Source organism: Aspergillus steynii (genome assembly GCF_002849105.1).
Source record: "Aspergillus steynii IBT 23096 chromosome Unknown P170scaffold_1, whole genome shotgun sequence".
In the NCBI taxonomy this organism is placed as follows: Eukaryota; Fungi; Ascomycota; class Eurotiomycetes; order Eurotiales; family Aspergillaceae; genus Aspergillus; species Aspergillus steynii.
This window is the reverse complement of record NW_020194398.1, coordinates 1,316,055-1,336,474: the sequence shown is the minus strand read 5'-3', so window position 1 is coordinate 1,336,474 and position 20,420 is coordinate 1,316,055. Positions and strand designations below refer to the sequence as shown.

General features: G+C 49.6%; 8 protein-coding genes across 8 annotated transcripts; 6 read left to right on the top strand and 2 right to left on the bottom strand.

The window, feature by feature from the left end:
* Positions 1-1,718: 1,718 nt before the first annotated feature.
* P170DRAFT_397079 (proline racemase family protein) lies at positions 1,719-2,783 on the top strand (the record flags this gene model as incomplete). The annotated part of the gene is made up of 1 exon (XM_024846157.1): positions 1,719-2,783. The coding sequence occupies one exon, from the start codon at positions 1,719-1,721 to the stop codon at positions 2,781-2,783; it is 1,065 nt and encodes a 354-aa protein (XP_024709365.1).
* A 393-nt stretch (positions 2,784-3,176) lies between these two features.
* P170DRAFT_7779 (bZIP transcription factor) lies at positions 3,177-4,839 on the top strand. Its single transcript, XM_024855382.1, has 2 exons — positions 3,177-4,679; positions 4,771-4,839. Exon 1 carries the CDS (start codon positions 3,214-3,216, stop codon positions 4,414-4,416), a length of 1,203 nt encoding a protein of 400 aa, XP_024709364.1. The 5' UTR covers positions 3,177-3,213; the 3' UTR covers positions 4,417-4,679; positions 4,771-4,839.
* On the top strand, positions 4,615-8,443 carry P170DRAFT_7759 (uncharacterized protein). Its single transcript, XM_024855381.1, has 10 exons — positions 4,615-4,679; positions 4,771-5,021; positions 5,104-5,981; positions 6,038-6,112; positions 6,165-6,338; positions 6,399-6,430; positions 6,496-7,067; positions 7,125-8,155; positions 8,223-8,301; positions 8,357-8,443. Exons 2-10 carry the CDS (start codon positions 4,903-4,905, stop codon positions 8,358-8,360), a joined length of 2,964 nt encoding a protein of 987 aa, XP_024709363.1. The 5' UTR covers positions 4,615-4,679; positions 4,771-4,902; the 3' UTR covers positions 8,361-8,443.
* On the top strand, positions 8,269-9,480 carry P170DRAFT_431743 (ankyrin; the record flags this gene model as incomplete). Its single annotated transcript, XM_024848108.1, has 2 exons — positions 8,269-8,301; positions 8,357-9,480. A coding segment is annotated over exon 2 (1,079 nt), but the record flags the coding sequence as incomplete, so codon positions are not given.
* A 533-nt stretch (positions 9,481-10,013) lies between these two features.
* Positions 10,014-11,652, top strand: P170DRAFT_482410 (uncharacterized protein; the record flags this gene model as incomplete). The annotated part of the gene is made up of 1 exon (XM_024853884.1): positions 10,014-11,652. A coding segment is annotated over exon 1 (1,584 nt), but the record flags the coding sequence as incomplete, so codon positions are not given.
* A 2,806-nt stretch (positions 11,653-14,458) lies between these two features.
* On the top strand, positions 14,459-15,709 carry P170DRAFT_420837 (RING finger protein; the record flags this gene model as incomplete). The annotated part of the gene is made up of 1 exon (XM_024847327.1): positions 14,459-15,709. One exon carries the CDS (start codon positions 14,459-14,461, stop codon positions 15,707-15,709), a length of 1,251 nt encoding a protein of 416 aa, XP_024709360.1.
* Positions 15,710-16,320: 611 nt separating this feature from the next.
* On the bottom strand, positions 16,321-18,920 carry P170DRAFT_504880 (Zn2Cys6 transcription factor). The gene is made up of 4 exons (XM_024854246.1): positions 18,462-18,920; positions 18,291-18,402; positions 16,602-18,236; positions 16,321-16,544 (listed from the first exon to the last, which is right to left on the bottom strand). The coding sequence occupies exons 1-4, from the start codon at positions 18,833-18,835 to the stop codon at positions 16,377-16,379; spliced, it is 2,289 nt and encodes a 762-aa protein (XP_024709359.1). The 5' UTR covers positions 18,836-18,920; the 3' UTR covers positions 16,321-16,376.
* Positions 18,921-19,832: 912 nt separating this feature from the next.
* Positions 19,833-20,414, bottom strand: P170DRAFT_469526 (uncharacterized protein; the record flags this gene model as incomplete). The annotated part of the gene is made up of 4 exons (XM_024852642.1): positions 19,833-19,961; positions 20,029-20,103; positions 20,171-20,200; positions 20,259-20,414. 4 exons carry the CDS (start codon positions 20,412-20,414, stop codon positions 19,833-19,835), a joined length of 390 nt encoding a protein of 129 aa, XP_024709358.1.
* Positions 20,415-20,420: the final 6 nt, after the last annotated feature.

Below are 20,420 nucleotides of genomic sequence, written 5' to 3'. Positions count from 1 at the left end.
ACAACGGCTCCCCACGTTGCATCGCGAAAATGCAACCTCCACTTGAGTCACTGCCAGAGTTGCACAATACATCATCAAAGGGACTTTGCAGATGCAGCCCCTCAATTCATGCCACACCTGGCCATCCTTGCATACACTCTTCTCGCACGGATCCAATGTCTGACAGGTTCATTCAGGAGGCAAGGGATACGTAAAACCCCGGTCTGAAAGCGGGGATGAGCCTGCTGAGCAAGCCGGGGTAGCCCGGATTAAGATACTCCTCACTTTGGGAGTCATTGCAGATGTGCTTAGCTCTTGAGATTCATTATCTGATCGTTGGGGTCATTACCTCAATACTGGTAGCACTATCGTCACCATTTTCTTTTGAAGCGATTCGACAGAAAAGGACGAATCTTGTCTGTGATTTAACTGTCAAAACTTATCCGAGCATGATCGCGCTTGTGTTCCAAAGCCTGTCTCGACACAGAACAATGAGTTTACGCTTAGTGCTTGATGATCTACCCACTCAGTTAGTAGAGTTCCAGCTCAGAAAGTAACAAATATACTTTTTCGAAGTAATAAGTCAGAGGTTGACCTTCTCCGGTGCTCAACCCAGCACCCCACGGCATCAAAGCCTAGTCGAAAAAGAATGAGCCAAACGTCATCAAGAGTCCTGTTTTAAATTGAACGTTTTGAGTAGCTCTGTATTCTAAATGAGTGATCCTCGTGAGTGCAGGGGAATTTCCAACAGGCTTTCTTCTAGACCAACTGTGAACTTCTCTCATTCATGCATCCTAGGTTGATAACGCTCAAGCAGATGACTAGGACCCATTTTTGTCAATATGCCAGAGCTATCTGTGCTCTACTCAAGCCTTCGGTGTCGGCCACTCAATTTTCAATTGATTCTGCGAAAGCGAAATTCACTTTGCAAGGAAAATGTAGGATGTCTTAGGTTAGTGAGGCATCTAAACACTCGGTTGTGACCTTCCGTCTCGTACAGTACTTCAACTTATCGCCACGCCACTTCAGTGTAATTCAGCTCACAGTTGCCTTCGCTTCCTGGAATCATTTTTTTAGCAGTTGAAATGGTGCCATCATGAATTGGGTGTTCCCCACATTCCAACTATCATCTGATTTTATCAGGAATGAAGGGTGCTCGATCCCTTGCCTGCTCAAGAGTCAACCCTACTCCGATCTGGTAGTTATGTCTTCGTCAACTTTGCTTTATCGTTATCTTGAAGACCATTGTATTATTAACAAAAATACTTTCAGTATATTCTAAAAATATTCTCACCGGTGTGTATATTACTCATCCGCCTGGCTTTATTTTCGGCTTTGGAGGTAGAGAAGCGAGCGGAATCTCCGTGCACCTGAGCATTCCATGATTATTATTGAATATGCGAGCGACTGAAACAACAATACTTCTTGTGCAAATAATGCTCTGTTCTTAACAGCGACATGGATTTCTAGCAGTAATTGAAGTTGATCTACTTTCGAGATGTCCGTTTTCGGAAGGTCAGGATGTCCGGCTTTATCCGGAACCTTGTAACTCTATCATCATTTCGATTTTCCAGGAATTCACAATGTTCACATTTATTGCAAGCTATTTATCGAAAGCTTCCTTTCTTCACACTCAAAAAATCTAACAGCAGCTTTCAGGTCATCTTAATTCTTTTGCATTACTTCCATCCCCAATCCCCCGCGGTCAGCGCGATCCGTGGACAAAGAAACCCATCCCAATGAATTTCTCCAAAAGCATCCATGTGGTCGGCGCTCACTGCGAAGGGGAGATAGGCGAGGTGATTGTTGGAGGTGTTCCAGATGTCCCGGGCAAGACCATGCACGAGAAAATGATGCATTTCTGGCAAAAGCAAGACGACCTCCGACTTTTCATGCTCAATGAACCTCGCGGCAAGCCATCCAAGAACGTCAATATCATTATGCCACCTTGCGACCCAGCAGCTGATGCCGGGCTACTCATTATGGAAAGCGAAGAATGGTGCGCGATGTCCGGCTCCAACACTATCTGCACTACCACCGTGCTGTTGGAAACGGGGATCCTGCCGATGACGGAGCCTGTGACGACGGTTAAACTTGATACGCCTGCTGGTCTGGTGGAGGTAATTGCAGAGTGCAAGGAAGGGAAATGTGAAAGCGTATCTTTCGACAATGTTCCATCGTTTGTTTTTCATCTGGATTATGACATCGATGTCCCTGGAATTGGACCTCTCAAGGCGGATATAGCATGGGGAGGGACGATTGCTGCCATCGTCGATCTGTCTCAAATGAACGCCACGATTGAGAACACGAATGGTGCCAAACTAGTCGAATTAGGAGAGCGCATCAAACATGCTGCGCGGGAGCAAGTTCGTCCTGTGCCAACTCATCCGGAAAACCCTCTTATATCGGGCATCTCGCATGTCATATTCTCCGGGGAATTGAGGACGGAGCCTGTCGGGAAAAGCTCCAAAGCTGCCACAATTGTCTCACCGGGTCGATTGGACCGCAGCCCTTGTGGTACTGGGACGAGTGCTCGTCTTGCCGTTCTTCAAGCGAGAGGCCTGTTAGATGTCAAAGAGCAGTTTCGCCATATTAGCCCTCTGGGGACAGAGTTCGCGAGCTATATTCGTGGCACGACTACTGTGGGAGATTATCAAGCCGTTCTTCCAACTATAAAAGGGAGAGCATGGATTACGAGCTTTAAACAGGTGGTACTTGATCCGAGTGATCCGTTTCCAACTGGCTTTAGGTCTTCGGACTTGTGGAATGTTGAATCACAGAATAGTGGTATTTATAAAAATTGATTGCTGTTTTCATAGGAGACCCAGCTAAATATATACATGTTAGAAATATTTTGAGAGAAGTAACTGCGGAGATCATCTTTTTCAAAAGGGCTTAATCTGAATGTTTTGCTACTCAGCTTAGGATCGAGATGTTTGTAGCTTCTCGAAGCCATGCGCCTTAACAGACTTCAAAGGCCTGCGGGCTGGTTGGTCTTATATTTACCGTGTGGTTGCAGCCTCAGGCATAAAGGCAAGAAGGCAGGAGCGTGGCGCCTTACCCTATCGGGCAGGTGGTTAGGATCAAATCACGTGCCATACCTGACTCATCGGTCGGAGGAGTGGAAACCCTCCGGACCAATAAGAGGCCCCGATCCCGGTCCTGCCAATTGTTTGCCGGAGGTCGTTCCCTCCCACTTTCAACATCGCCAAGTCGACAAGTCTCACAGCCAAGATGGCTTCTACCCGCAATAACGCCTCCATGTCATCGTCGGAAAAGAAGCGCATTAGAGACCGACGAGCGCAACACAATATGCGCCAGAAAAAGGAGAAATTGATCAAGTCTCTCGAGGAAAAAGTGATGTTTTGCGAGCAAAATCATCCCCGTGAGTCAATTGGTCCACTCATGGAGACGATCGAGAGCCTCCGCAGGGAAAATGAGAGGCTTCGCGACCATATCAAAATATTGCGAGAAGACCCCAATGCTGTAATGGATGTGTCCCAATGTTCAACATCAACGGCACCGGCTGAATCCGTGCAACTACCCGAGGATCAAGATAATCTGGCCAAGGAACTTCCTGCAGACGAATGGTCGTCGTCAGAAGACTATGGAGCGAGTCTAGAACTCATTCAAACGGGTGGGGAAAACAAATCCAGACTTTTAGGAGATGTACTGAATGATCTCACCAATTCCTTTTTCGCGGCGGATTCGCCTTTTCCGTCTGCTTCGCCCATTTCCGACAATGCATTGCATTTCCCTACGATTTCCCTTTTCAATCCTTCTCAAACAATCCCATTTTCGGCTCCCACATGGTGTCTGGTTCCAATGGATTGCTACGATGATAACGCATTCCTTCTACCCGGGCATTGCCCCTGGCTGTCATATCCAGAACTCATTGCCGACTGCTCGCCACTACCCTCTCCGCTCGATCTCCTCCACGGAACCAAACGCAACTTCCTAGCGGATCAGATCAATCAACGTATGAGGCTCCGCCGAGTTAGAGATCCAGAGTGTCTAGGATTTGGCTTCCTTTGTTATTTGTTCAGTAAATGGCGAGCCTCTCCGAACCCAACGACATTCGCGCGCCTTCCGCCATTCATGCACCCGATCGTGGCACAATTCCAGCGGGGACACCCTAATGCCCTGGACTTCCCCGTGTGGCCGCAACTGCGCATGAACCTGATCAAAAAATGGCATCTATACGACTATTTTGAGCTAGTCGGATACTTGGCCTGTTGTGCCAGGGTAAGGTGGCCATTTGGTGAACCAATTCTTGAGCGCGACGCGAACGACAATTTGCAAATACGACAAAAGTTCTTGAACACCGTCACTCAAGAGAGTGGATGGGGACTTACGTCCGAATTCATCGACAAATACCCCGAGTTATTGGAGGGAATGGATGTCGAAGCAGTCAGGTTCCGGGTCGACCTACCTTGATATCGCTAAACAGACTGATCATCCTGCTCGATTGGAGACTTATTAAGCCAGTTAACATTTGGTAAATTATCTTTATAAGGAGCCAGCCCCTGATTACCTACGTTCTTTAAAATCTGGCAAACGCTCCGAGGCGGAGATTATTACAGCATCTCTATCGCCCAATACTGGAGTAGTGAGCAGAACTCCGAATGTGAATTGCCGACCATCTTCCCGGCTTCAGTTATGGCATGCGACTTGATATTTCGCAAGATGCATCAACTAAGGTGAGGCTCGACCCCCTAGAGAATACGAGCTGCCAGCCATCGCTTGGCGGCAACGTGACCAGGGTGCTGACACTAGACCTCTTCGATCCAGCGTCACGATTTAGCCTCGCGACTCATCAGCGCCCCCTCCGACTCCGGGCGCTTAGTCTCAACGATTGCCTTTTGCCTTCGGATCTCTCATCCAAGATATCCAGATCTCCATGAAACAGACTCCTGAGCACACATGGCAAGCGCCAGCGACCATATTTTTGACAAAACGCTTTCACATGATGCCTACACGGTGGGCTGGATTTGCGCGCTGCCGGTGGAGTTGACAGCCGCCAAGGGAATGCTGGAAAAAAGGTATGCCCTGCATTCAGTGTCTGGACCTGGCAGAACGGTCATTATTGAATGATTACTTGCTGACGACAGCTTTGATCAACAGACACGAGTCCCTGCCTCAGCCCGCGAATGACTCCAACAATTACGTTCTTGGTGAAGTAGCCGGCCACAATGTGGTCATCGCATGCCTCCCCACGGGTGAATATGGAACGACTTCTGCCGCCACGGTGGCGACTCAGATGCTCTCAACCTTTCATCAAATTCGCTTCGGTCTGATGGTCGGAATCGGTGGAGGAGTACCAGTCACTGCAGACATTAGATTGGGGGATGTTGTGGTCAGCAATCCGACAAATGGGTTTGGAGGTGTTATCCAGTATGACTATGGAAAGACAATCAGCCAGAGAACCTTCGTGAGAACTGGGAGTTTGAACAAGCCGCCACAAATCCTTCTCACTGCTGTCGTAAACCTGCGATCGGAACATGATTTGAGACCAAACCGAATTGGCCAATTCGTGACGGACATGAGCAAACGCTATCCCCAAATGGCAGAGACTTTGAATCTTAACCGAAGCGCAGATGACTTGTTCTCCACAGAGGTTAATCATGTAGCTGGTGAGGACACATGCGCAAAATGCGACCGAACGCGATTAGTGTCAAGAAAGGTTAGATCTTCCCCAAATCCCGAAATTCACTACGGGCTTCTGGCCTCGGGAAACCAGGTCATCAAGGATGCGAAGACTAGAGACCGATATGCAAGGGAACTGGGAATCATGTGCTTCGAAATGGAAGCAGCTGGTCTCATGAATCATTTTCCTTGTTTGGTTATTCGAGGAATCTGTGATTATTCCGACTCTCATAAAAACAAGAAGTGGCAGGCATACGCCGCAGCTACTGCAGCAGCCTATGCCAAAGAATTGCTATCAGTCACGTCGGTTCCAGTTACTTGTAATGCTATCACTGCCAGAAGGTCCATAGGCCCAGGTGAGAAGTATGCAAAGCTGTGGCGTCATTGAGCCGTTTCTTATTCGAAGAAATAGAAACCTTCACAGTGGACGATCCTGCACGGTTCCTAGCCCTCGCGCAACGACCAGAATGGGCGCTTGTTCACCAAGGTAAGTCTAATGATATTATCGTATCCCGTCGGAAATCTCTAATCGTCAATAGTGGAACAAACGAAGAATATGTTCGAGCGACTTTCAGATTACGACCCCGATCGCGCTCATCGAAATCATCTCTGGAACAGGTGCCCGAATACTACTGAGTGGATTCTAGAGCATCAAGCGTACAAAGCATGGTTTCATGGCACTGGGCCTCCGCTTCTGTGGTTAACTGGCAAAAGTAAGCCATGGTAATTAGAGATGAATTCATACGTCCTGACAAACGCTAATAGACGTCTAGTCGGTTGTGGGAAAACACTCGTTACGTATGAGGTTCAGGAACCCTCAAGCGTCTATAGTTTTGCTAACACTGACGAATTAGGAGCACTGTGATTCAGCATCTAAAATCTTGTACCCAGGATTCAGGCCATATTGTCGCTCACTTTTTCTACACCCATTCGAACCGATCGAGATTGGAGGCAAAGCATGTATTCGAAAGCTATATCAAACAAATAATCGGACATTTTGATATGTTTCGAATCCCGTGTCCTCCACAGGCACGGTCCTTGATCAAAAGATTTTATGGGAATGACCAACAAATCCCGACCTTCAGAGAGATCATACATGAAATACTTGTCCCTCTATGTCAATCACAGTCGGGTATCATACTCGTCATGGATGGACTTGATGAATGCGACCGATCACAAACTCTCATGGTGCTCGGGGCATTACGAGAAACTGCCGAACAGAGCCCTGTGAGGATTTTTGTCTCCGGTCGTGAGGGACTTGACCTGCCAGGCGCCATCCCCAACTGCAATACAATCAACATGGCTGATGAGGGCAGCAAAGCCGATCTTCGAGCGTTCGTCGAATGGAAGATACACATGAAAGTGAAGGAAAGACAGCTCACAGAAAACGAATCTATCCTTGAAGAGATCGCCGAAACATTAATTGGAAAAGCTGGTCATATGTAAGAAAGGGAGAAACACCATTATGCCTAGAACTAGAGACTGATATAAACATCCAGGATGCTTTGGGTCAGCTTACAGCTAGATATGCTATGGGACGAGTGTTACACGGACGCCGACATCCGAAAAACACTCAACAATCTTCCCAAGGACCTCAGCACAACCTATGATCGTTGTCTTTCTAAAATCAGCGGAAAAAGCCAAATGTTTGCGAGGCAAGTTTTGCCGTGGGTATCCATCGCTACAAGTCCATTTACGGGTCGTCAGCTTCAAGAAGCGGTTGCAATGGATCCACAGACGGGTGATATTGTTCTTGATAATTTCGTACCCGTCAAAGAACTTGTCAAGTCTTGCTCCCATCTCATCACCTGGGACGTCAATGACAAGATTCATCTTACCCACTACTCAGTTCTTCAGTTCTTGGAAAATAAAGGTGGGGAACACTATTCCTGGTTTGGTGAAATTGTTCTTGGAGATGAAAGAGCCGCACTTGGTGCGCTTTGCATGAGGCATCTTCTTTCACCAGCGTATTCCCGGGCGCTGGTGTCCACTGAGAAACCCAAACAGGCCGCAGTAAATGCTGGGACTATGATGCAGAATTTGTGGAACCATATCCCATACGCTAGTCGACTAGGCTTCAAAAAGGCTAACAGAGTCGCAATTCGACTACCTTTAAACCCATCGAATAAGCAACGCCAGCAAGAGCCACCAGCTTTCTTCGAGTTTGCCAAAAAGCAATGGCTTCCACTCACCAAGCACCTTACCCAGTCGTCTACAAACTGGGATCGATTCGAGAGACTTGCTCTGGAGCGGAACTTCGCATGGAACATCCACCCTTGGGAGCCCTTGGGCTTGTCCATGGACTCCCATTTTGCCGGGATGTTGGGCTATGCCATCGTGGAACACCACAACCCACTAATCTCCGTCTTAATGCGCTCGAGAGGCCTTCAGCCGCGGACTGATGTTTTCCGATTACCACTACATCCGTACAACAATTTGCAACCGCTTCATCTTGCTGCTAGAGCGGGAAACAGTGATTGCTTAGTACAAATAATGGGTCATAGTACCTTCAATATGTTGGACGAGAATGGTCAAACTGCTTTGCACCACGCCGTTGTCATGGGCCATCTGGGTGTTACTGACGTTTTACTTGATAGAGAAATGTTACGGATTGATCAAAAGGATAAAGACGGCTCCACGGCACTTCACTTGGAAGCAATTCATGGGCATGAACAAGTAATTAATCGCCTAATTACACGCCACGCGGCCACTGATGAACGAGACGGTTTAGGTAGGACAGCACTTCATCTGGCTGTCATGAATAAGAAACGAGACGCCGTGCGGGCATTTCTTGCAGAGAGTGCAGACATTTCAATGACCGATGGAGCTCAACAAAGTCTCGTATCGATCGCTGCGCTCAATTCCGACAAGGAGATGGTCCACTTGTTACTCAGAGGCGGTCACCATCCGGCAACCTTGTATCCAAGCCATCCGTTCATCCGCGTTGCAACAACACTGCTAAAGGCCCTTGGAAACTCAATCGCGCAGTATCCAGATTTAATGTCGCTTTCACATAACTTTCGGGACAACTTTCCCCCTCCCATCGACCTTCTTCTGGTTGCCATAGCATACTCAATTCACCCCAGATATATCGTACTGGCACAATGTGAATTATACATAAATGTAATCCTCGAATCAGGGATTATCGGGCAAGACCCACTAGTGTACAAGCTCTCGTTAGCTGCGGTAGGATGTGGGAACGACCAAATTATCCGCCAGATCCTCAAAGCTGGGGCTTCTGTCAACAGTTCAAACTTCGATACCTCTGCTCAGCTCGATTCGGCCGAGTTTGTCAGGTCGACATTGAAGATTTTCATTCGGCCCGACCTCCCGGTTGTGTTGCAGAATGACCTATTGCATCTGGCGTTAGCACTGGGCCGTATTGACAGCATCGAAATTCTCTACGACTACTGCCCACATCATGTACTGGAAGATAAGGAACTATGTGAGAAGCTCATTATCTTGGCCGCTCAGCATGGGAAGCAGCAGTTGCTGGAAAAGATTTTCGAAAAGGAGTTTCCAATCCATCCAACTGCCCTGATCGTTGCTTCAGAGGGTGAATACGTTGAAGTCATACGTCTGCTAGTCTTCAAAGGAGCCCCTATTACCTGTGAAGCAATCCTTTTGGCCTTAAAAAGCCGAAACGATGCAATCTTGAGCATCCTACTCCAAGGCAGGGCCGAGTGGCAAGGCGTTGAGCCGACTAGTAACGAGCTTTTGTTTATTCGGAACTTGGGGTCAGAGGCTAGAGGCTTAGGTCGCGACGATATATTGAGATGGCTGTTGGACAACGGTGTTCCGGAAAGCTTCTTGGCAGATAATCTAGATATGTCTGATTAGGTTGGTCATTGTCCGTTGCTTCAAGGTCATTTAATGGTTTTTGATATCCCAGAGAGGCTTTCGAAATTAGTAGTCATTATTAAAGCCCTTCGCCAGCCTGCATATGCCATAGGCTGCATTGTTTGACACCTTGTGAGATTCGAATACCGCATGCAAAAATGCCTGGTGCATTTTGAGCCACTTTGCCCTCTAGTATGAGAGAAAGAGACGTATTTGTGAAAGGGAGCCATGTGCGAACAACTGACAGGTATGGAGGACATTTCCGTGTTGGGCCATAGATATAACTAAAGCTGACTAGAATCTGCTCACATTACGAGTCTGAAAAAGAAACGGAGTTTTCGCGACTCGTCAATCGAGTTCAAGTTCTACCTGGCTGAAAGGGGTTCTTAAAGTCTGCTCTACAAACTATTTTCATTCAAAGTCAGATTTCAGATTTCACTGAAAAGTGTATGATATTATTGAAAAGTCAGTTATAACTGACCCAAACGAGCGGATTATTTATTACAGTAACGAGTGACAGGTAGGTAAGTATAATGATCAAAACAGGAAAGAAACAGTGAGCGTTGACAAGGCTAGCCCAGGTGAGCTGAAGCGACAAATCGGATGAAAGGCGAGAAATACCCCGAGAGAGATAAATTAGCAGGTATCATGACACTGAAAGGCCGAGGTCGCAGTGGTGTTTTCGATAAAAGAGTGCGTTTACTCTTCTTCGCACTCGCATTCCTCATCAGGGGAGTCGGAGGAAGAGCTGCTGCTGGAAGACGAGGAGGAAGACGAGGCCGAGCTCGAAGAGGAGCTCGACGAAGAAGAGGACGAGCTGCTGCTGGAGCTTCCGCTGCCGGATCCCTTGGCGGATCCGCTGGCATCCGCGCCGGCGTCACCGCCCGCGCTGGCTCCGGCATTTCCGCTGACATCTCCGCCCGCACTTCCGCCGATGTGTCCGCTGACTCCTCCGCTGGCTCCTCCGCCGGTGGTTCCGCTGACGTCGGCGCCGGCGTTTCCTTCGGTGTCACCACCAGCGCTGCCGGAGATGTCGGCACCATCGCTTCCCTCAGTGTCACCACCAGCGCTGCCACCGGCGTTTCCGGAAACATCACCACCGGCACTTCCTCCAGCACTTCCAGAGACGTCACCACCGGCGCTACCGCCAACATCGCCGCTGGCACCGCCGGAGACATCTCCGCCAGCGCTGCCAGAAACATCACCGCCGGCGCTTCCTCCGGCACTGCCACCAGTGGTTGGGCTGACATCGGCACCGGAGCTTCCTTCGGAGTCACCTTCTGCGCTGCCGCTGCCGCTTCCGCTAACATCGCCGCCAGCGCTTCCACCGGCACTTCCGCCGGCACTGCCTCCGACGTCTCCGCTGGCGCCGCCGGACACATCTCCGCCGGCACTACCACCGACATCACCCCCCGCGCTTCCGGAAGCACCGCCCTCTGCATTTCCGCCGGCACTGCCAGAGACATCGCCGCCGACACTGCCACCGACATCTCCACTGGCGCTGCCAGAAACATCACCACCAGCACTGCCGCCGGCGCTTCCACTTCCACCAACATCACCGGAGACATCGCCACCAGCGCTGCCACCAGCACTTCCACTAGCACTGCCAGAAGCACCGCCGCCAACATCTCCGCCGGCGCTGCCTCCTGCACTTCCACCGGCACTGCCAGAAACATCTCCTCCAGCACTGCCAGAAGCGCCGCCACCAATATCAGCACCAGCGCTTCCGCTTCCACCAATACTGCCGGAAACATCACCGCCAGCGCTACCGCCAGCACTTCCTCCGGCGCTGCCAGAGGCACCACCGCTCAGATCATCATCACAATCTTCGTCAGCGCTTCCAGAAGCGCTACCTCCGGCGCCAGCACCAGCACTGCCGCTAACATCGGCTCCAGCGCTTCCGCTACCGCTGAGACCACCAGAAAGGCCGCCTCCGAGACCGGCGCTGCCGCTGCCGCTGACGTCGGCACTGCCGCTACCGCTGCCACCCAGCAGACCGTGCTTGTGGGCCAGCCAGGCCAGGAGACCGAAGGTACGGGCCTCGAGATGGTTGGGCTCGGGGGAGTTGACGGCCTCGGCGACGGGGGCGAGGATTCGGGTGGGAACGCCAGCGTTCAGGGTGCGGTTGTACGGCGCCGCGAGGGTAGAGGCGGCCGAGAAGGCGAGGGTGTAAAGAGCAATATGCATTTTGAGGGAGGGAAATTAGAAGATTGGAGTAAAGTATTGACTTAAGGAAATCGTAAAGAGGGTATTGGGGATTATTATGATTAAGAAGATTAGGAAAGAAAGAGAGAAGTGAAGTTGATGAGGATGAGAATGGATGGATGGACTGGGGATTTGGAGGTCTTTATATAAATTTCTTGGGATGCTGTGGTCAGTATTCTAGAGGTAGTGTTTGTATGTCTTTGCACCTTGGAGGTTGAATGATTGCCATACCTCGAGTGGAGAGTCATGTTGAAACGAGGCTATTCAGGATATGGATAGGATCGATAGTAGATCCAGGTTTCAGACAGGAACAGCGACTCCGGGGTGAGCTATTCGTGAAACGCACTTGGCTAAATATGGATTCCATTTGGGTCTTGCGATGTCAAGGCGAGGCTTGTCTACTTGAGTGTATTAGCCATCGTCCATCTGACTGTTGAAGACCACCTTTGATTCTTTTATTTGGGGGTACGCGATCAACCACGACACATAGTTGGTATCTATATTCCTCTACAGAATCTCATGAAAAGCTTTTCACCCCGAGGAAGCAACCAGCCGACGACATCCGAATATGTCCCTTAACAGCCCACCAAAAACACTAAAACGAAAGGGAATTGTTAAAGATCGTACTAAACCCTAGCGATATCGCCAAGCGCAGCTCTAGCACCGGTCGTTTCTAGTCCAACCACACCCTTGACCCTAACCCCGACGAAAGAGGATCTTCTCCCCGAACTCGCTCTCCAATCCAGTCTGTAGCCTCTCAGTCCAAGCCAAAATTAGCAACTAATGCTCCAACGACCCACTGTCGAGCCGATTAGAGTTCTGGATGTGGATCCTCGTATGTCTTCGGGAACAACTCACGAACTACGCTGTACCTGAAACTGCCCAACGGGATCCACATAGTGCAACTCAAGCACGGAGTTCGTCCTTCCAGGCTTGCCCCAGCGACAATCGGGGATTTTCTGGCCGTCATCGCGCTAGGGAATCCTGCTATAAATAACGGAGATCAAACAGACGATGGTTTGAGTATATCTTTAGGCTACGGACGTAACCTTGATCCCTGCTCCGCGGGATAGGTTCGGTGACAAGGAAGGTCTTGAAACCGTGCCTGTAGTAGGATGAATGGTAGCTGTGGTGTCAATTGTGAGTGACATCTGCTCTGTCTCCTGAATTCTAATTCTTCACATAAGTATTTGACTAACAACAAGTAGTATCCCAGATCTTGAGTTCAAATGGGGTATATAAAAAATCTTCTCACCAGCCACGGGAAGAACGGATGCCGGAATCACCACAGTCCGTACGAGTGGCTTGAAGTGATCAAGCTAACTGACAGTGGATAAAAGCGGACCTAAACTCAAGACTAATCAATAATTCCCCGACTATGTCAGCTAAATTCTTAGCCGAAGGGGATAGAAAAGGGGGGCTAGTGTAGCCCGAAACATAGTTAAACACTGGTCTAAACTTAAAAGTTGGAACCTTGAACTGATGGTCCAGCCGTTTTTTATAGATCATGAAGAACAGATTTTGACTCGAGGACTTCTTGTAGTCAAACTAGAGGTATTCTATGGCATATGCACAAGAATTCAGGTTGTCTATGAAGTATTTGACCGCGAATGTTCTCCTGTGAATTATAATACGAACGAAAAGGACTATCTATCCCCATGCACCTCCATGTCTCTTTGCCTTTGTCTTCCGCACATAGCGGGTGATCACGGGCCTAGATCTGCAGGTGGAATCGTAGAAATCATTCTATAGGGCAGGTCTCACGGCTGTAACCATGGCTTGTTGTCTGCAGTCGGACCATGGGGAGAAGGCTCCGGGGACGGGAAGGTTTCCACGGGATGTTGTTTCAACTGGATCGTTTGGGGATAGTTCAGCCGGTGGGAGTGTATATACTCTGGTATGACTCGCTGTGTTCATTAATAGCAGCGGGCTGCGCGTGTAGTCCTGCCGTGTTTGTATAGAGACGGAGGTGGGTTTGCGCGAAATTCTTATTTGGGTCCGGACACACGGAAGTTGGTCAGGAAATTTGTCATTGCTTCTCAAAGACGATCGAGATCACTGGAGATAGGGAGGACGATGCCCGACTATTAGCCGTCTTGTACGTGCTAAAGAAGTATTCGTAGTCTGTATTAGAATAATGAACATTGGATAATTCTAGAATTAACATGCATAAGCTCGCGGTTGCTTAGACTATTACAAGTTTTTGTTCAAACATGATGGTTTTTGCAAAGACGCTGACTATCTTGTGTCTCTGCCAATTCAAAGTCCACTGTGATATCGTACGCACCGCATAACAAAGAACAATCGATGATGGGAAAGCCTCATGGGAAGAGCAACAAAGACACACGGAAATTTGAAGTACCTGCCAGAGATATCCGCCAAACAAACAATGACATTATCGCAAGACCAAAGAAATCCCACCCAAGCACCTCACGATATGAGGGTAGCTCCAGTAAACTACACAAACTCTGTTATTGAACACTGCGTTCAGCTCATTATGAATTCGGACATTTCAATTTACGCCACTCCCTGCTCAAAAGCGAGCATTATTATCATCACTTAAAGACTGGGATATGAGATATCTCTCTTTGTCTACAAAATGAAAGCAGCGTTTTCAAAGGACTTGATCGTAATATAAATAGAGCAATTCTGCCATAAGAAGATGCATCATCAACACATACATCAATATCGCCAACTATCCCCTTCACTCATCTCTGCAGGCCGACCATTCAGTATATATCTCTACCGAAGCCCACTCACCAACAGATAATCCCCCAACCCCGTAACCATGCCTCTCGCATCCTCCCAGCGGCAGTGCTTCGTGTGCTCCGGTGCTCCGAAGCCCAGCTGCTATCGCAACAACCATGTCAAACTGTGCGAAAAGTGCAGGAGCATGTTCGCCGGTAACCGCGACGAGTGTCCTTACTGCGTCCTTCCAACCGACAGATACCGCCCCACTCCCACCATGAGGATTAGGAAGTCTCAGAGCCCTAGGCGCGAGACCAAGCGTCTTAGTGTGACCGCGAAGATGGTGTTCGCGGATGGCCCAGACCGAACAATGACGATGGCAGAGGTCGGGTCTCAGGCGGCTGAGTCTTCCTCTTCTGTTGAGGAGAGTTCTGAGGAGAGCGGTGTTGAGGAGCAGGATGGTCACTTGATCGATGAAGAGCCGGCCCAGGACGATTCTAATGGCCTGGTAGATGAACAGGTCGTTTCTTCTGTGGAAGTGGTTCCTGTTGATGATGAATCTGCGGATGATGATTCTGCGGATGAGGGTTCTGTGGAGGAAGAGCCTGCTAACGAAGAGCCTGTTGAGGAGGAGTCTCTTGATGAGGAGCCTGTTGATGACGAGCCTGTTGAGGAGGAATCTGTTGAGGAGGAGCCTATTAATGATGCTCCTATTGAGGAAGAGTCTGTCGAGAAAGCTCCTGCTGATGAGGAGCCTGCTGATGAAGATCCTGTCGAGGAGGAGCCTGTTCAGGAGCCTGTCGAGGAAGCCCCTGCCGAGGAAGCCCCTGCTGAAGAATCCTCTATCGAGGAGGCTCCCGTTGAGATGGTTCCTGCGGAAGTGGCTCCTGCCCAGAGCAGCCTCCGTGCGAAGCTGGCCGGATTGACTCTGGAGATTCCGGATCGCGAGATTAGCCTCCAGCAGGATTCCAATGACAATGAGGTTGAAGTGTTCCCCGACACTCCAGAGGATGCAGTTCCCGAGTTCGAGAAGCAGCTCGAGGAGCTGAGCAAGCCACGAGAGGAGCGCGAAAAGGCTGCAAGCAAGCCCGTCAAGACACCAACCTTTCCAATCAAGAAGGGAGGCGCCCAGGGACGGATTGTCAGAAAAGGAGTGACTTCTCGCAGCCAGACTCCCGAGGCCCCTTCGTGCCGCCGATGCTCGCTCCATGGCAAGCACGATAAGTGCCCTGAGCAGAAGCCAAAGGTTCCACGTGGTCCATTGGTCAGGGGTAAGAGTGTTCGTGAGGAGCGCCCTATCAAGCAGCAGGCTCAGGAGGAGCCGAATGAGACTCTTGGTGAGTGCTTCTAGACAGCATGTCGGTTATCGGGGTCATTTACCGATTTTCTGGCGTTTTGTCTGAGATTGAAGTGTGTGTTGGTCAGATTGTTTTGTTACTTATTTGTTTTGTTCGGGAATAGCTAGAGGATTCGTGAATATTTTTCATTGCTTGATTTTATACCTCCAGTGTAGTCATTTTGTTTTTAGTCCATTGTAATTTGTAGATCTCAGGAAGCTCAGATAAGGCGTGCACAGCCCCATTTGAAGAGGCATATCGGACAAAAAGGTTACCCTAGAAAAGGTTTGTTCGGAGCTGGGGTGTTTGTATAATGAACGTGATGGCACGACAGGACGGCTGTGGACCAAGTATCAGGCTCTCGGTTGCACGTCTTATTGCTCTTGGCGGGAAATGAAAGTTGTCTCTGGTCTAGTTAGTCTTCACATAGCTGGCTTTTTGTCTCGTTGGAGATATACGAGAATGAACTCAGGTTTAAACCACCATACCGTGTAAGTTGCCTTCTCTCTGTGTTCTTGGGGTTTGCTGTGATATCGCACGTCTTCCCAGACTTGACGGCAAATGTCAATTATGGAGCAGATTCGCCGAAACAGATCATGTCATAGTAGATGCTAATGAATAATTTGCGGCATCATGCTGTCAGGGGGTTGCGTCTTATGACGGGTTGGACAAACGTCGAGTTCATGGATTCCATGCAAACGGCCCATCATCAAATTGAAAAAGGTTTCCTTGGAAATCGTTGAATTCGTCCAGTAAAGCGGAAGATTGTCCTAGAAGATCAGGCAGTTGAGCATGAGGCGTGAGCCCGGTTGCATCACCAGAAGGAAACAGGGCCTGGCTGGACTGAAGCTGCAGGTACACGATCAGAAAAAATCATAAATACGAATCATCCTAGGCGATGCTTACCAACTGTGCAAGGTCAGCAATGTTCCCTGCTACAGACTCATCTGTAACAGACGAAAATAGGTGCTGTCGACAAGCCGAGAAGGCCTTCTTTGCCCCTTCTTGCATCCAATGATCTTTCACTTGGGAGGAGCTGCGAGCTCGCACCGATTGGAGAACGATTGCAAGAAGAATAATATCTTTGACATTGCTTCCGGGATGGGCGACCCTGCGAGTCAATGCATCGAGAGTGGCCTCGACAATGCGTGTTAGGCTGGCCTTGCTATGCATCGGGGTCTGTTTTGCCAGGCCAACGCTGGAGTTACTGGCTGGGGTGTGTGGATTTTTACCAGACGTTTTCATGTATCCACAAACACTCAAAGCGGCCCGTAGGAGGTCGTTCTTGCAAATGGATTGGAATAGGTCCGAGTAAACGCTCGAGGTGAACAGGTCCAGATCGGCCACACTGGGATCGAAGAGGTCTTGGTAAGATAGGATCGCGAGTGAAGACTCCAGGCAGGATTGCTGTAGTGTATGATAATCGGCTTCTTGGCTCTCCTTCATAGCTACCGGTCTGTAGAGGCAGAGCAGCGATCTGCGGATGTGAATGTCCAGTAGAACGCGGTTTAGCAAAGATGCTGGCGTATCATCATCTGGAGGGTTGCGATCTAGCTTCAGTAAGTCAGGGATTTGTTGTAGTTGTTCTTCCAAAACTCGGCCATGTTCCAGTGTTGCGCTCAGATTATGCGTCGGGCCAGTATTTTTGACAAAGACCATGGCCTTGATGCGTTGCGATAAAGAGATTGCCAGAGTGACTTGTGCGAGCGAGTCTGTTCTTTCATGCAAAGGCTTGGGTGGCGGTAGTTCAGCTGTTGATTCATCGAAGTCGGCATCGTCGAGATTAGCTGGAGAGAGCGCTCTATAGTCCAGGTCGGGCGTCATAACCGGCATCCCCGACTCAACGGATGCCTGGAGATCCATTTCCGCGATTGTAATCCATAGCCGACGTCGAGTTTCGGCTTGAAACGCAGACAGCTTACTGTATCCAGAAAGGTCTACATGCAGCCCCATCACCATTGCCGAGCGAACTAGGGTGCCTGTTGCCCTCCATATCTCTTCGTCTGACTCTAACCGCAAGCGGCGATTCAATGTAACCAGCACGCCGACCTGCAGCGTAGCGAGTTCTGTATGCTGCTTTCTGCCAAGTTTACGCTGCCATGTTCGAATCAGGTTGACAGCCGTGTTTTCGAGATAATTCCATGCGGATGGGTCTCCCAGTTGAGCAGTCGGATCGACTAGCGTAGTAGACACGGTCAGAACAGCTGTGAGGAGAGGAAGAAATGCACACGATCGGTCGGTTTCATCGTCGGGATCGACCCAGAACCGCGTGTATTGGCTCGTAAACGATGGTACATGGAGAATCCGCAATACCTTCTCGAAATTTTGCGTGTATATGTCCAACAGCTGGTCACACACTGCTTTTGGAGGCAGAGACGCTCGAAGCTGTATAAGCTCTGGCGAGAAGTCCGAATCGGAGACACTCCCCGGAGAATTCAACGGTGCCTGCGATTTGCTCTGAAGGAATTGTACTTCCTTGGCCAATCCTACCATGACCGGGTCTTCTGTGAATCGACCAATATATTGTTTGGCCTCCGGAAACTGTCCAACATGTCAATTCGGACTATATACAATTTAAGAAAGGATAAGTGCTACCTGTTTCAAAAGCGTGGTTCTGTTATTCTGCCCGTGGTACCGCGTCCTATTCCCCTTCACCACAAGAGTACCAGAGAATGCAGTCGACGCTTCTGCATCCTCATTTGCATTGCTTTAAACATTACATGATTAGTCAACTAACGCCATGAACCGAAGGTATGATTTCCATACCTAGCATCCGGAATGCAAGTTTCAGGAACATCATCACAATTAGCCGGTCTAGACCGAGCAGAGAGAAGCTCCTCCAACTTAGCGACCCGCTGCTGCAGGTCTTCAATAATCCCTGTGCCCCCAGCCCTTGCTGGATCGTTGCCTCGCTGGTCCGGATGCTGGTCGACGGTCTCCGTACTAGTCGCTGCTCGCCTAGCTTTGGTGGGTCGATCGGAAGCGCCTGGATCTTGACTATACCTGCAATCTGCAGGACACGCAGCCTTATTGCAGTTCACACATGGCGACACTCGGTCGCACTTCAATTTCTTCTCTCTGCATCGCAGACAGGAGACTACAGGCCGAGGCCGTTTGCGAACTGTTTGAGGTTCATCCATGGCTGCAATGCCCGCGATTGTCTCGGAAGATCGATATCAGCAGCGGCTCTTGTAGTCAACCGCGCAGCAATCTAGTCAATACTTGCTGGTCTCATTTTGTACATTGTTATTGATGTTGCGATGGACAAACATCTCGCACCGCGACGACACGCGGCTGAAACCACGCTGGACTCCGGCAGTCCAGATCGGCCAGAGTGGCAGTCCCCGTTTGGCCCGTTTGGCCCGTTTGGCCTGTTTGACCTGTTTGATGAATTTGACGGGTTTGGCGGGTTTGGCAGGTTTGCACCTTCCGCTTTTGGTCGACGCGTCGCCAGAACTGCAGACTGTGCATGGATGCTGCAATGTCGAAGAAAACTGAAGTGAGTGATGGAATACTTGGGATCTAGGCTTAGTAGTCAGAAGGAATCGGATAGCAACCACCCAATTTGGGAATCACCTCATAACTCACCAATATATATATGTGGCCCGCAAGGGCTAAGCTTGGCGCTCCACTCTGGACCTACAGGACGACATCAGTATTATCTGGTGCACAGAAGCAGGCCGAGCCGTGACCGTTTATCCTGATAAAACAATAAAAAACAAAATAAAAATAAAGATAAAAGAAGATAAACAAATAGAGAAAATAAGTGGTAACCCTGGGTGTAGACTTCCGGCAGAGGCCGCTACCGAGTCTACTATACTAGTGCGCCCTGCGAAATGAATTTTTAAAGATGCAGCCGGAATGTTCACATTCCAGTGGGGCTTGGCAGATCAAGGTTGACTAGCCATACGGGAAGAATCGGCAATCAATGAATGAATGCTGGGGCTCTATGTTCGGAGTGGAGGTTCTGCGGCTTACGGCTTACCCCGGCCGGATGAGGCCTCTCTTGTTGTCTCGCGGGGAAAAGAATTAAAATTGATAATCCAGGACACGCGCCCCATATTATTATCTAAATTGAGTAGCGGTATCTAGCATGACTAGTCCAACGTCCTGGAATGCCCAAGTAACGACCCACGTTCATTCGATGCAGCGGAACTTGGCTGACTCGCACCAGCTGTCCACAATCTCCAACCGATCGAGCTTTTCGTTCACGGCCAGAAACCGGTTACTGTAGGGCCCCCCGGGCGCTGTTGGTACAAGGCCATACTGTTACGGTGTGGTCAACGCTGGCTGGGATGCAAGGGGGGAGCTCCTAGTCGAGAGATGCACATACCTCATACGCTCCCTCGCTGAACCCGCGGGGTTCCACCCAAACGTGATATTCCTGGCCATCGAGGTGAAGAATAACCTAGCGAGAAGAACATGGTTTAGTAGGCGCAACCAGACTGATCGAAAGTAAGCCCGCTTTCCCCTACTTTTGACGGATTCCCAAATTTTCCAATTTTCTGTCAGATGCCTTAGTCGCCATCGCAGGACATGAAAAGAAGGGCTGGAAATACTTACCCCGTCATCTTCACAAAGCCAGAACTCGGCGTCGGCTCGCAGTTTGGCCGCCGGGCTCACGGGTTCATTCTGCGCAAGCAGCTTCAGCTCGCCCTTGTCAATGGCGGCCAAAGTGCGGCCGGTGAGCGTGGCGTAAAAGCCAGAGAGTGTGGGCATGGTTGG

Coding starts and splice junctions, on each gene's coding strand:
- P170DRAFT_7779 (XM_024855382.1), top strand. CDS start 3,214: ATGGCTTCTACCCGCAATAACGCCTCCATGTCATCGTCGGAAAAGAAG.
- P170DRAFT_7759 (XM_024855381.1), top strand. CDS start 4,903: ATGGCAAGCGCCAGCGACCATATTTTTGACAAAACGCTTTCACATGAT. Junction 6,113..6,164: donor ATGGGCGCTTGTTCACCAAG/GTAAGTCTAATG, acceptor AATCGTCAATAG/TGGAACAAACGAAGAATATG. Junction 7,068..7,124: donor ATTGGAAAAGCTGGTCATAT/GTAAGAAAGGGA, acceptor ATAAACATCCAG/GATGCTTTGGGTCAGCTTAC.
- P170DRAFT_504880 (XM_024854246.1), bottom strand. CDS start 18,835: ATGGATGAACCTCAAACAGTTCGCAAACGGCCTCGGCCTGTAGTCTCC. Junction 18,403..18,461: donor ACTTGCATTCCGGATGCTAG/GTATGGAAATCA, acceptor TAATGTTTAAAG/CAATGCAAATGAGGATGCAG. Junction 18,237..18,290: donor GAACCACGCTTTTGAAACAG/GTAGCACTTATC, acceptor CATGTTGGACAG/TTTCCGGAGGCCAAACAATA.